Source organism: Melampsora larici-populina, assembly GCF_000204055.1.
Source record: "Melampsora larici-populina 98AG31 unplaced genomic scaffold MELLAscaffold_3, whole genome shotgun sequence".
Lineage (NCBI taxonomy): Eukaryota > Fungi > Basidiomycota > Pucciniomycetes > Pucciniales > Melampsoraceae > Melampsora > Melampsora laricis-populina.
Window position 1 is genome coordinate 99,832 of NW_006768767.1, and position 11,841 is coordinate 111,672.

The 11,841-nt window shown below is 42.1% G+C and overlaps 3 protein-coding genes across 3 annotated transcripts; 1 reads left to right on the forward strand and 2 right to left on the reverse strand.

Annotated features, from left to right (window-relative positions):
* Positions 1-239: 239 nt before the first annotated feature.
* On the reverse strand, positions 240-2,547 carry MELLADRAFT_70739 (uncharacterized protein; the record flags this gene model as incomplete). The annotated part of the gene is made up of 3 exons (XM_007405383.1): positions 240-2,111; positions 2,192-2,303; positions 2,378-2,547. One exon carries the CDS (start codon positions 2,092-2,094, stop codon positions 694-696), a length of 1,401 nt encoding a protein of 466 aa, XP_007405445.1.
* Positions 2,548-4,139: 1,592 nt separating this feature from the next.
* Positions 4,140-5,783, forward strand: MELLADRAFT_115182 (uncharacterized protein; the record flags this gene model as incomplete). The annotated part of the gene is made up of 2 exons (XM_007404863.1): positions 4,140-4,208; positions 4,303-5,783. The coding sequence occupies 2 exons, from the start codon at positions 4,140-4,142 to the stop codon at positions 5,320-5,322; spliced, it is 1,089 nt and encodes a 362-aa protein (XP_007404925.1).
* A 521-nt stretch (positions 5,784-6,304) lies between these two features.
* On the reverse strand, positions 6,305-7,415 carry MELLADRAFT_102149 (uncharacterized protein; the record flags this gene model as incomplete). Its single annotated transcript, XM_007405382.1, has 5 exons — positions 6,305-6,525; positions 6,612-6,667; positions 6,788-6,853; positions 6,958-7,088; positions 7,344-7,415. 5 exons carry the CDS (start codon positions 7,413-7,415, stop codon positions 6,305-6,307), a joined length of 546 nt encoding a protein of 181 aa, XP_007405444.1.
* Positions 7,416-11,841: the final 4,426 nt, after the last annotated feature.

Here is an 11,841-nt window from a genome sequence, read left to right on the forward strand (position 1 = left end):
TTCCATTGGTTGGTTTAGGTGTCAAGACATTTGCTCTCTCCCAGAAATGATAACAAACATCCCCATGATGTCAGGTTTTACAAAGGTTTATTGCTGGGGATAGTAGTAGTCTTCTTAATCTCATTCCTCGTGGTCAGCTTTGAGGGGCGCATGGAATTTGGTAAATAATACACGATGACCTATGATCAATTCTCTGGTGGGTGATAGACGTGACTCTCAACATCGCTTAGGATTCTCATAACACCATATACCCCAACCGGGGATTCGACACACACGCATCATTCTTTTTGGAGGCCTCATACAAATCGAAGGCTCACTCGTGTCGTGCAGTATGAGGTTAGTTCAGAAAAATCAAGTTCTAGTCACATTATCTGTACTATCAGCACGTTTGTAAGACGGGTAAATGAGGGTAATTTCAAGTATTGAAAAGATGTAAGATCTAAAAGCTATGACAAGCACTATCGAAGTAATGAGGAATTGTAAATAGGAATAAATATCAGAATACATGAAATTTAAAGGACACAAAGGCTGAATCAACAACAAAATAATATGCAGATGACACCAGTCGATCAAGATTGAAAATCAATTAAAAGGCTTATCTCAAAGTGATCTTTGATCAAGGAAAGCAACGAAATATCGAATTCTTGAGATAAAGAGAAGAAAATATTGAGAAAAGAGTGAAAAGTTCAAATACTATCTTTCTATAGGAGCTGGTGAATCTGATCTATTATAATATTTATTAGGCGAAGAAATTTTATGAGCCAATTTACGAAAGAATGAACTCGCGCCTATTTTCTCTTTCAGCGGCCTATACTTGTGACGTGATGAGATACTCTTATTGCAATCTGTGGTGTTGGTCTGATCTACTGTTTTTATAAAAGGTTGTAGTTCTTGACTTTCTTCTACTTCCCATGGACATGCTAAAGTATCTGTGGCAGGTGCCAGTGGTGAGTCCTTCGTGAAGTTTCGTGAGGGCAAAGTCCCTGATCGTTTGGGTCTTGTGGGAAGCTTCGGTAAGACTCCCTCGGAACCTCTTCTCGGGATTTCTGATCTGATATGCGTAGCGTGAATAGGAGTCCGTATTAATTTAGGATAAGACGGAGAACTGAATCCGTTCGGTTGGATTGAAAGGGGTAGACAAGGATCCTTCACTGGACTCTTGACGGCGAGAGCTGTGCTGGGCGTCGGACCACCTCTCAAACTTATGCCGCATGAATTGTCTGAGCTGGGACCAATCGAGCTACTCAAGCTGGGACCAGTCGAGCGGTTCAAGCCTATATCTGCTGAAGATCCAAAGCTCGATTTATCCGAAGGGGATTTGGGTGATTTGAGTTCCGCAGAGGTTGAAATGTTCTCCATTGGGCCATCATCCAGCTTTCCGGTTTCCACCGAGCCGGCACCATCCTGACTAGAGACCACGGGTAGGGTTGAGGTAGAAGTATAAAATTCTGGAAAGTTTGCTGCAGAGATCGCAGAGATATTCGTGGGGAGTTCAGGAAAGTCGGAGTGCTGAAAGTGGGCAGACTGTTTAGGTGTCACCAATGGCGTGAGAACGGGCTTTGCAGTAACGGTAGCAATCACAGCCACCACAACTTGGAAGTCTTCTGGACAGTCGTCTGGATCGCTATCAATCTCTATGTAACTATCCCTAGGTGCTTGCCATTTGCGAAATGTTTTATGAAGATTCCCAGAAGACAAAGATGATTCACCGCCATCGAACTTGAACTCACGACTCAGAGATTGCATTGATCGACTGAATCTTCTTTGGCGTAGGGTTGGACGACTAGATGACTTCGATGGAAAGATGGACCGGGTTGGCGAAGTCGCATCACTTTGATTCAAAGTAAGAGTTTCGGCATCGTCTGAAGCAATTTCGATGGGCGTTGAAGTCGTTCTTGATAAATCAGCTTTTCCTGTCTCAATCTTCATCTCTGAATGAATATCGCCTGCATGCTTTTCAGTCTTGAGGGCATCAATCTGACTTCGGGGTACGAAAGGCTCCCTATGGGCGAAAGTTTGGGTTCGACTTCTGACGAGTGACTTAAATGAACGAAGAGATGTCGCGGGACGATGTGATGTAGAAGGAGAGTTCATAGCGAGTTCTGGATGAGCTGATTTGTTAAAATTGTTGCACAATCACATCAGTAAATGTCGAGCTTCTCAACAATAACATGCTAGTCAGTGCGCCTACCAAAAGTTCACTGGGCTGATCAGATACCAGTCAATCCTTCAGAATTGATTCTGCGGAAGCTCAAAACCTGCAAGTCGAGTGAGATCAGATAGAAAAATTGAAAAGGTAATGACTGTAAAAGAGAGACAAGAAAGGTGCATAAGATATTTGAGAAAAATGCTTCGATCATTTAGATTATATCTTCACCTTATCATGAAAACGCGGACAATAAACCTCGGAGAAATTACTTAGATTGGAGCGATTTGCTGGAGTAGTGAAATGAAGCGGAGCGGAGTGATATACACCTCGATGCGCAAGTATGTTTATGTTGATGACAAGAGTTTGGTGGGTTGAAACGACGTGGTACCAATGAAAAGACAAACGTCTCACAGTAGGAGTTGTCTCTTTGATCAGTCGCCATGATGGTCCAGATCTTTGATGCTTGAAGGTCAAGACGCACGGGAAAATGAACACCAAAGCTTGAAAGATAAACCTGTCAAAACCAGCAAGTTCAATGAATGAGAGAAAATGACTGAATGTTCTTTCTAGGGATCAAGTAATCCTCGCGGGTACCGCGTGCGGCTTCGCACATTTCTAGATGTGTCAATATCTCCTCGAAGCGGGAAAGCTATGGACCTAAATCAATGCTTTGATCCACGGAAATCGGTGCATCAGGATATTCAGGAGAAATAGCCTATGATCTCATTTGTCAATGCCCTGAAATGAAGCTCTTTTCATGTTGACACGAAGAGGTCGCTTCAAGTGTTTTTCATGCGGGTCAAACTCATCGCATCCTCTTTCCTAGTGCTTAGGATTTTCTGCTTCCAAAGGTTACCGCATGTCCGAAGAAAGATTAATGCAATTATGACAGGTCACTCGAGTCCCATAAAACACCCGGGGGTACCATATGATATATTGATATGTTGCCCCTAGTGTTTGCCTATCATGATTACCGTTTTGCTTTTTTGTTGTAATGCCTTCACAAGAGATGACGGTGTAAAGATGACCAAGACCGGTGTCGCTCGTATAGCGGAGCGGTAATAGATGGTCTCCTACTTTTCCTTTGGTCGTTGGAATGAGGAACTAAACTTCCAATTAGACAAGGATCCTGGTCAAGTTGTCATTGGGTAATCTGATTGCAGTCGTTTCTCGAGGAAAGTCAAAGTCTTGATTGAAAGTTTCTGCCCCATAATTGATAAAACTGGTCCCTCTAAGATCCTTTGTGGTCCCATGGTATGTACACAGTCGGGCCGCCCTTCCCTGCATGGCGCGATCGATTTCAGCGGGTTGAGAGAAAGTCACCTCGATTTCACTTCTCAGTCTTTCGTCTTCAGAGATGCAGATTAATGATAACTATCTACGCATCCTTTGTCACGAAACTCTGCAGTCTTTAACCTTCTTTAACTTAGTCTTGACATATGTCAACGCGTCTTAATCATTCATCGCGATTCATGTAAAATACATTCAACGTGGTTTTCTTTAAATTAGTTGATATCACCACTGTATGTAAGTATATCTTTCAAGCCTCATGCAGTGCCAAAGGCTTGTGCTCAATTCAATCCGAAATTGTACATAATCATTCCTTTGTTCAAAGTTTTAATATCCTCATCTTAAGACTTACATACCTTCGAACGTGACTCAAACTCCAGCTCCTTGGTGTCTTGATCCTGAACCCCATTAACATCGAGTTGCATAAATTATAATCTACTTACCCTCTCAAATTAATCGTGGTGAGAGCGAAGGAGAGTGATCAGCGCCAGTCATTATCTAGGTACGTGAGTAAATTATCATCTCCATATCATAAATTCCTTTGAATCCGTCCTTCCCATGACTTTGATGATCTTGATCTCAGATCAGGAAGTCATCACCCTCTTCGAGTTATCAACCTGACTGATTCGTATACATCCGCCGGATTTCCTTGTTTCTAACCAATCGGTCATATTTCATCAGTTTGCATTTTCCTATCACCATGTGCTCCAAAGTCTCAGTAACCAATTGCCATCAGCTCAAACCATCACCTTCGCTTGCTATACGCACTGTGAGTTATGCTTCATCTGACTGTTTACATTCAAACATCCATGACTATGTACCTATGGATTCATCCTTACATTTTTATTTTTGACTGATTCTAGAAAGCGCCTCTTTCTCGGACAAAGATCGAATCGGGAACCGCCAGTCTCTACTCTCAGGCTTCTAAGTCAACCATTCCACGTACACCAACTTATCAAAACTATCTCCCAAGTCAAAATCAACCATCCGAAATGATTAAATCAACACCCGATCATCCACTCAGTTTTCTCAACAGTCCCCCTCCCAACATGCAAACGTTCGAAAGAAATCGACACGGAGATCCCGTTTCAATATATTCTGGTCGCGAGAGCGTCTTTTCACAGGCATCGGCGGCACCGAGCGATTGGACTCCCAACACCACTCCTAGCCTTCAATCTCCTATAACTCCAAGGACAGCTGTAAGCGATTATAACAAATCACCATCACAAAGTTTTCCGAAATACAAAACAGCCAGTACGACTTCTTCGAATTCGGAGAAGGAAAATGGAGATGAAGTTCAATTCAGAGGATCAAATGAATTACCCAGAGAACCGAAACGTAGTTTGATCGATCGACCTAGACCAATCAGTAGAGCTAGAACTCCCACTTTTTCAGCTCCTCATGCCGATACTGATAGGTTATTTCATAGTGTATTAAGAACTTCTAAATCATTCGATCGTGGTCGTAGGTTTTGGTTAAGTAATCCAACTTCGGAAGATTCATTACCACCAGTACCTAAAATTCCAAACCAATTCCAACTTTCATCAACACGTAAATCTAGTTTAGTCAATTTATCACAACCACACAATCCTCATAGTTTAAACCCATATGGAAATTTAAAAGCAAGTAGAACTGCTACTGATTTACATCATCAACAACATGAATTCGAAAGTATGTATGAAACTGCAGAAATTCGTTCAGACATAAACAGATCTATGGATTCTATGAATCTTTTTGATAATCGATCTCCTTGTCTTACTCTTACGAATCCGGCTATGGTGAATATTAGTCCTCTCAAACCAAGTCCATCTCGCAAAGGTGTATTTCCTCATAGTATCAATGCCATTCGTAATCAATTAAAACCGAGAAAATCTGGTGTTTAATGGCTGGTATCTTATTCAAGATGATGGCTCATATGAATCGGTTTACATCAATTAGTTGGTCTTAGTACTGTCAACATTCTTCTCAGGCTTTTATAAATTGGATACTTCTCTGGAATTTGATTTGTTTCATTTTTTATTAGGGTGGCCATAGTGAAGACGAGGGAAGAGTAGCACGTCTTGTGCATTTCTATGTTTCTTTTTTTTGCTTCTCATACATCTATTTTTCCTCAAGATGTATCGAATCGAAAACCTTCATTTCAAATTAAGATATTACTTTCTACTTCTCACTTTCATGATTTTTGAATTGATCTGATTATGAAGTCTAGGTCTATCTTTCTGTACCCTTTCTCTTTATCTATATCTTATTGAATTCATTATAATTATATTTATAGATATTTTAAATTTTTGAGATGGAAACCCCTATTGCTTAATTCAAGAACATTCGTTTTGATTTCACTTTCATTCTTCTCTGGATGTGCTTTTCTGTTCACTTACAGGAGAACAGCTTACAAAAACACCTGATGATAGTAGGCAAGTGAAACACTACTCAAAAGACTTGTCCTTTCGACTGTCTTTAGTTTGCTTTGCATCTCTCTGAGGTATTGTGGGATCATCATTTCATCCAGATGAATGAAAGATGTGGCAGCTGTGTGGATCAGGTTTGCATATTCTCTGTGTGTGTGAGTTGACTGCTTTGTCAGTGTAATGGCCTTTTCATGAAACCACAAAACACTAGCCCATAGAATGACATACAACAGCATTGGTATTGGTCATTTATTCTGTTTGAACTCATTCATGAGTTCTATTCAATGATTACTCATCTTTACCGTATTCTGGCTTGGATGCTACCATACATGTTCAAGTATCTCTCATAAAAAGATGACTTGTGTACGTCATGATTGTCATGAGGATCAAGAGTCAGAATGACAACAAAAAGACAGCGCAATCCATAAGGACGGTCTGTAACAAAAAACCCACTCTTTCAAAACAGAACCAGGACTTGAATGTCAAGTTTACTTAAAGCGACCGAGTCCAATACAATCCTTTTGCTAGAATTACATCCTTCATGGTACAAAGTCAGGTTTTCCTTGGTGCCCATTTGATATTCATATATGGGTCTGAAATTATCATCAGTTAAGGCAGTCAGCTCATGAAATTGGTTTGCATTCACTCCCAAACTTGTGCCTTCAATGCTTTTTGACACTAAAAGTGCAAGCGATCAGTTTCAGTTGAAAGACATGATTTTGCCAAGTCAAGTTCAACCTTCTCGATCATCAACAGGAGACTACCTAGCACTGGAAGATTTTTCTCATGAATCGTATCAGAAGTTGCACATAGACGTGAGCTTTGGTGAGGGACATGAACATTATGAGTCAACATGCAGCCTAGTAGTAGGGTTACAAGACAACGTTGATAAAAAAGGAATAAAGGTAATGTTCAGAGAGATGGAGAAGGTGAGGCAGACTGATGAGTAGAAGACGGCGAGCTATTTGTCTCTTCTGCATTAAAGACGCGTCCAGCAGCCATTAACCTATGGCAAGTCAAAAAGATAATGAGAAATTGATGGTAGAAACAGCAAGATGAGCTCAAGAAACGCGATATGATGATAACTCGTTTAAAGTAAGAAATGCTTACATTGAACTATAATAAATTCCTAACTGTCTTTGTCCTTCTAGTTGTTCAGTTGTTTGTTGAACTAAACGTGATAATCGATCGGATTGATGAGAGATTTTCTCCATCTGAGAAGATAATTGAGCAAGATAACGCTAAATATCAAAAGAATCAAGAAGAATTAAATTGATGAAAACCATTCACAGGAAGATATAAATCAAGTATCATGATCTAAATCAAAGATCAAACTGGATGCAATTTGATACACAACACGCTGTAATGATAGTGTAGAAGGTTTCATCCGATAAACACAATCCAGCTGGTATGAGTTGGGTCTTCCTTCTGATTGATTTCAAGTATTTATGGATAATACGATCAATGATCAAGGCTGGAGCGACTGAACGACTGACCTGTCTCGGAGTGGTAGAGGTGGAGGAATTGGAGGAGTTACCTAATTTTGGTAATCGACTCTTGGTGCTCATCGCGAGTCAAGAATAAGTTTGTAATGGCGGCGATGATGGTTTATCTCGGTCTTGTCCTTCACTTGATGAACTTCAAACGAAGTGCTTTTGCCAGAGAATTCGAAGGGCCGTGAACTTTTCTGGCCGGCCCACGGGCCGCTAGCCATTTCACATCATTTCAAACATTTCACAGTATTTGAATGTCACTGTGTGTCACACGCCTTAATCCTCCCAACCGCGTGATACTGAGCCTAGGATGATGAAATACATTCCCATATCCTTTCGGGTTGCCTTGATCCTTCACTCCTTTTTAAAAAAACACGTATCAATGAGTGTGATGTGTGTGATGGTAGTCAGGGTGAAATGGATGGTCTACCAAAGGTGGAGATCAGAATTGGGAAGGCCTTTGGTTTTACTAAGTGCTTCTTGCAAGACTGCCAGCAGTTGGGAACTTTGCAATCTATGCTGCTGGAGCAGTGGCAATCAACACAATTTTAAAAATGACTGTTTTTTTTGAATGTGATGGCAATTGGGATTGCAGAGGATTCATCATCTGAGAATGGCAGAAGGATTTATCCATACTTGATATTGATCTATGTCTTCTTTCAACAATATATTAACATCCAATCCACTTCTTTGGATGGATCTTCCTTGCACTTGCCAATAAGTTACCATTAGTAATACCTTTCATGAGTAGACTATTGGGTTTGCTTGGAAATGGTACATCAAAATGTTCTTGACTTGTGAGGTTGATACTGGTGTAGGGGATGATCAACAATGTTCAATGAATGACCTTTGCCATCTTTGGCATAAGAGCATCAGCACCGGGACCTTGTAAAATGGCAAATATGTGCCATTTTACAAACTCGTGAGATTAAACATGAGGCACTGGATCTTGTATATGACCTGTATGATTTACGTGTCGTGTAAAATCATCCCGCTGCTGTCCATTAATGGACTGCAGTGTATATTCCAAAATCCACCAAACGGGACCAAACATCAAAACTTTACACCAATCTTCTCTATCCAACACCCTACAACCTTGCACGAGTCTTCTTGATTAGACCCAAAGCCCCAACCTGGTCATCGGTATGATCTGTACATTTGTACATTTACACAGCATTGGTTTCTTCAAATTTTTACAATTTTCCGGGAAAGGTGCAATACACCTGCTCTCCTGTTGCATATGTCAGATACAGGGACCTCTTTTACAAGGTCCCGGTGCTGATGCTCTAATGGGATTTTATGTGAGCTTGTCAATACGCTTTGATACATGGCAGCACTTTTTGGGAATATTGCAATGATATTACAGCTATTCAAGAAATTAATGTCATGGTGGCAATAATTTATCAAAGTTCCCCCCAAATACAGCCGAGATGTGCAGCGCAGCACAGCGGGTACTGCATCACAGATTCACTCAACCCCAAAACCTATCAGCCCCTGACCACTGATCCCACACTTGATTGATTTGGTCAGAAAAAAAATTTCACACCTGACCTGCAACTTGCACCCCAGGTAGCTCTTCCCCAATGGTTTGTCTCCACCCTTGTCATCTCCCCTCACACTTTGATATTTCTGACCTCATTTGTTCATGATCTAGCCATGCAATACCGACCTTGCAAGTACGATGCTGGGATCAAGGTACTGGCAATCCAGTACCTCCGCGAGGGCAAAACCATCAACCAAGTTCGGCGACTGCTGAAATCCCTAGTAACTTCCCGCACCATAGAGAGATGGAAAGCTTTGTATCTACAAACCAAATCAGTTGTTTGTAACCCTGAAAAATATCAAGCACTTGGTTGAAATACTGCCTTGACCGACAAGGACTGTGACCTTATTTTGGAGCTATTGGACGCCAATCCAGCTCTTTACTTGGATGAGTACCGCTACGCCGTATATCGAGAGACCGCGCAGTGGGTCTCATTACAAACTATGTTGAGTGACCTCAAGGATTGTCTGAACATGACACTCAAGAAGGCTTGGACGGTTCACCTGAATCAGAGTCCCTCTAAGCGTGCTAAGTTTTTACATGCTGTTGGCGCGCTAACCCCCAACATGCTTGTTTTCTTAGGTTAGTTTTTTCATCTTGTTTGCATTTCCACTTCCTCAAATCTGATATTGATGTCTCTCAATATGATACTTTGAAAACGTTCAGACGAGTGTTCAATCCAGGAGCGTTATCTAGGGAGGCAGTATGGCCGGGCTCGACTTGAACAATGTACCAGCCGGATCCCACGGAGTCAAGGCGGTAAACAATACTCGCTCATCCCAGCAGTGTTCCGAGGAGGAGTGTTGGCAGTTGACTGCCAAGAGGGCAGCTACTTCCGAGAGGATTCTGAGAGCTACCTCAAACACCGTTTGGTAAGTGACATGTTTCACGCTTACAGCCTCTGATGATGATTATTGACTGGCCGATGTTGGGCCAATAGTTCCAAGTCATGAACCCGTATCCTCAGGCCAACTCGGTATTGGTGATGGACAACACCCAAATCCATCACGGGGGCCGCATTGCCGAGATGGCTGAAGAACATGGAATCCGCATTCTCTACCTCCCACCATACTCACCAGATCTGAATCCTATCAAGAAGCCATTCAGTGTGCTGAAATCTTACTTTTGCCAATCCCAGGAGCTTCAGCAAGCTTTAGGTGATGAGAAACTTGATGCAATCCTTGATGCGACCTGGAAGTTATTCACTGGGGCTCTGATGCATAAGCTTTACGTGGTATGTGGGTATTGGTTGTAGGTGTGACATGATGAGCAATTACGTGTATCCCCGGGTTCCTTTGATTCATCCGTGTAGATTGTTTGCACTGTTTGTTAGCCTGAACCGCTTGTTTCCTTTGTGTGGTCTCACCCCGGCGTTGCAATTAACCCCCACCAATTGATTCACCACTGTGTGTGACTTGTGCGTGACTGTGCCTCATGTGAGAAATTACGACCTAATCCCAAGAAGTACCAAACAGATGCCAATTTGCGTTCACATCTGGTAGTTGTGACCACAATGGTAAAGGTCTTGCAGACTAAGTATCTAAGTACGTGGACGGACATCTTTCAGTTTCAGCAAAAGATGTCTTTGGAGAGGGGTCTCGCACTCAGGACGTGCATGTCATTGGTGTCTCAGTCTCACGAGATAACTGGGTCTCTCTCCGGAAGGCGTGGAATGTTTTCCACAATCTCAGCCTGGATGTGAAAGTGTTTGGGGTTTTTTTTAGCAAAGACACTAGATAGATTCCTCATCAATCAGGACCAGAAACAGCATTAACACATAACCAAAGATCACAAGGGGATGGCAAACAATCACAAGGTTGATCCAAACATAACATGGGGATAACAAACGTAACAAACAAGCACCAGGTTTAGATAGATTTCAGATATTTGTTGAAATTGGGAATGGCCTTTCAAATGTCATCAGCGTGAGCAAAGGGAATACCCATGCTTTGGAGATTAGAAAAGGAACAAGTCTGACGATCCAACAACCGACCAAAATTGTTGATACCTTCATCAGCCAAGACGTCACGAGTCTTCTTCATGTCCACAGTGATACCCGCAAACTGCAAGAGCTCCTCGAAAGATGACATATGAGGAGGGGTGACAATCGGAGCCAGGGAGTTGGTACTTCAGGAGGCGGAGGGTTGGACGGAGGGTTCAAGAGAGGCAGGACACCAAAGGGAATTTGGGGCACATGCCCTGGGAAACCGGCCACAGGAAAAGGTCCACCATAGTAGTTGTGGTTGACCACGGAACCCGTTGCATTGGACGACTCTGATGGGGTATGGTGGGTCAAACCAAGGAGCTTGTTCTTCTCCTTCTCGCGGGAACTAGGTAAACTCAGGCCTTTTTGTAGGCGGGTTCACTTCATCCACCCCATTTCACAGCCCCCAATCACAGGTCACTGGCAGGCCAGGGCAACCAACTAAATCAGGATTTTATTGGTCATTTATTGAAAATATGTTGGACAATTACCAATTAATCATTGAATATTTAGTGATAATATATGAGACAACTACTCATTATTTATCAGAGCTCACAAAGTTGGTGGAACAGCACCAAGCCAGCCTGGGAGATGGATGGCCTCATATAATGAAAAAGCCTAACTTGCATTTTCCTGAACACATCGGCCCCATCTCAACACTTCTTGGGCCACTTGCTTATATGGCTAGCTGGTCAGGGGAGCGGATAATTGGAAGCCTAGTTGCTGCGCAGAAAAATGGAAATCAGAGTCTGTCCCTATCTCAATCTTAGTCGTATAAACAATCAGCTGACATTCTTTTTCCATGACCAGAACGGGAAGGCGAGTCATTACTTCAGTACTATTCCAGGCATAGCTTTTTCCGAGCCATGATGAATAACAATCATGTGGTGTTTGAAAATGATCCAGTCCTTGGAAAATACATCTTCAGGAAGCGCTTGACAAAGTGGATAGAAAAACAACTTAGTCCTATCACC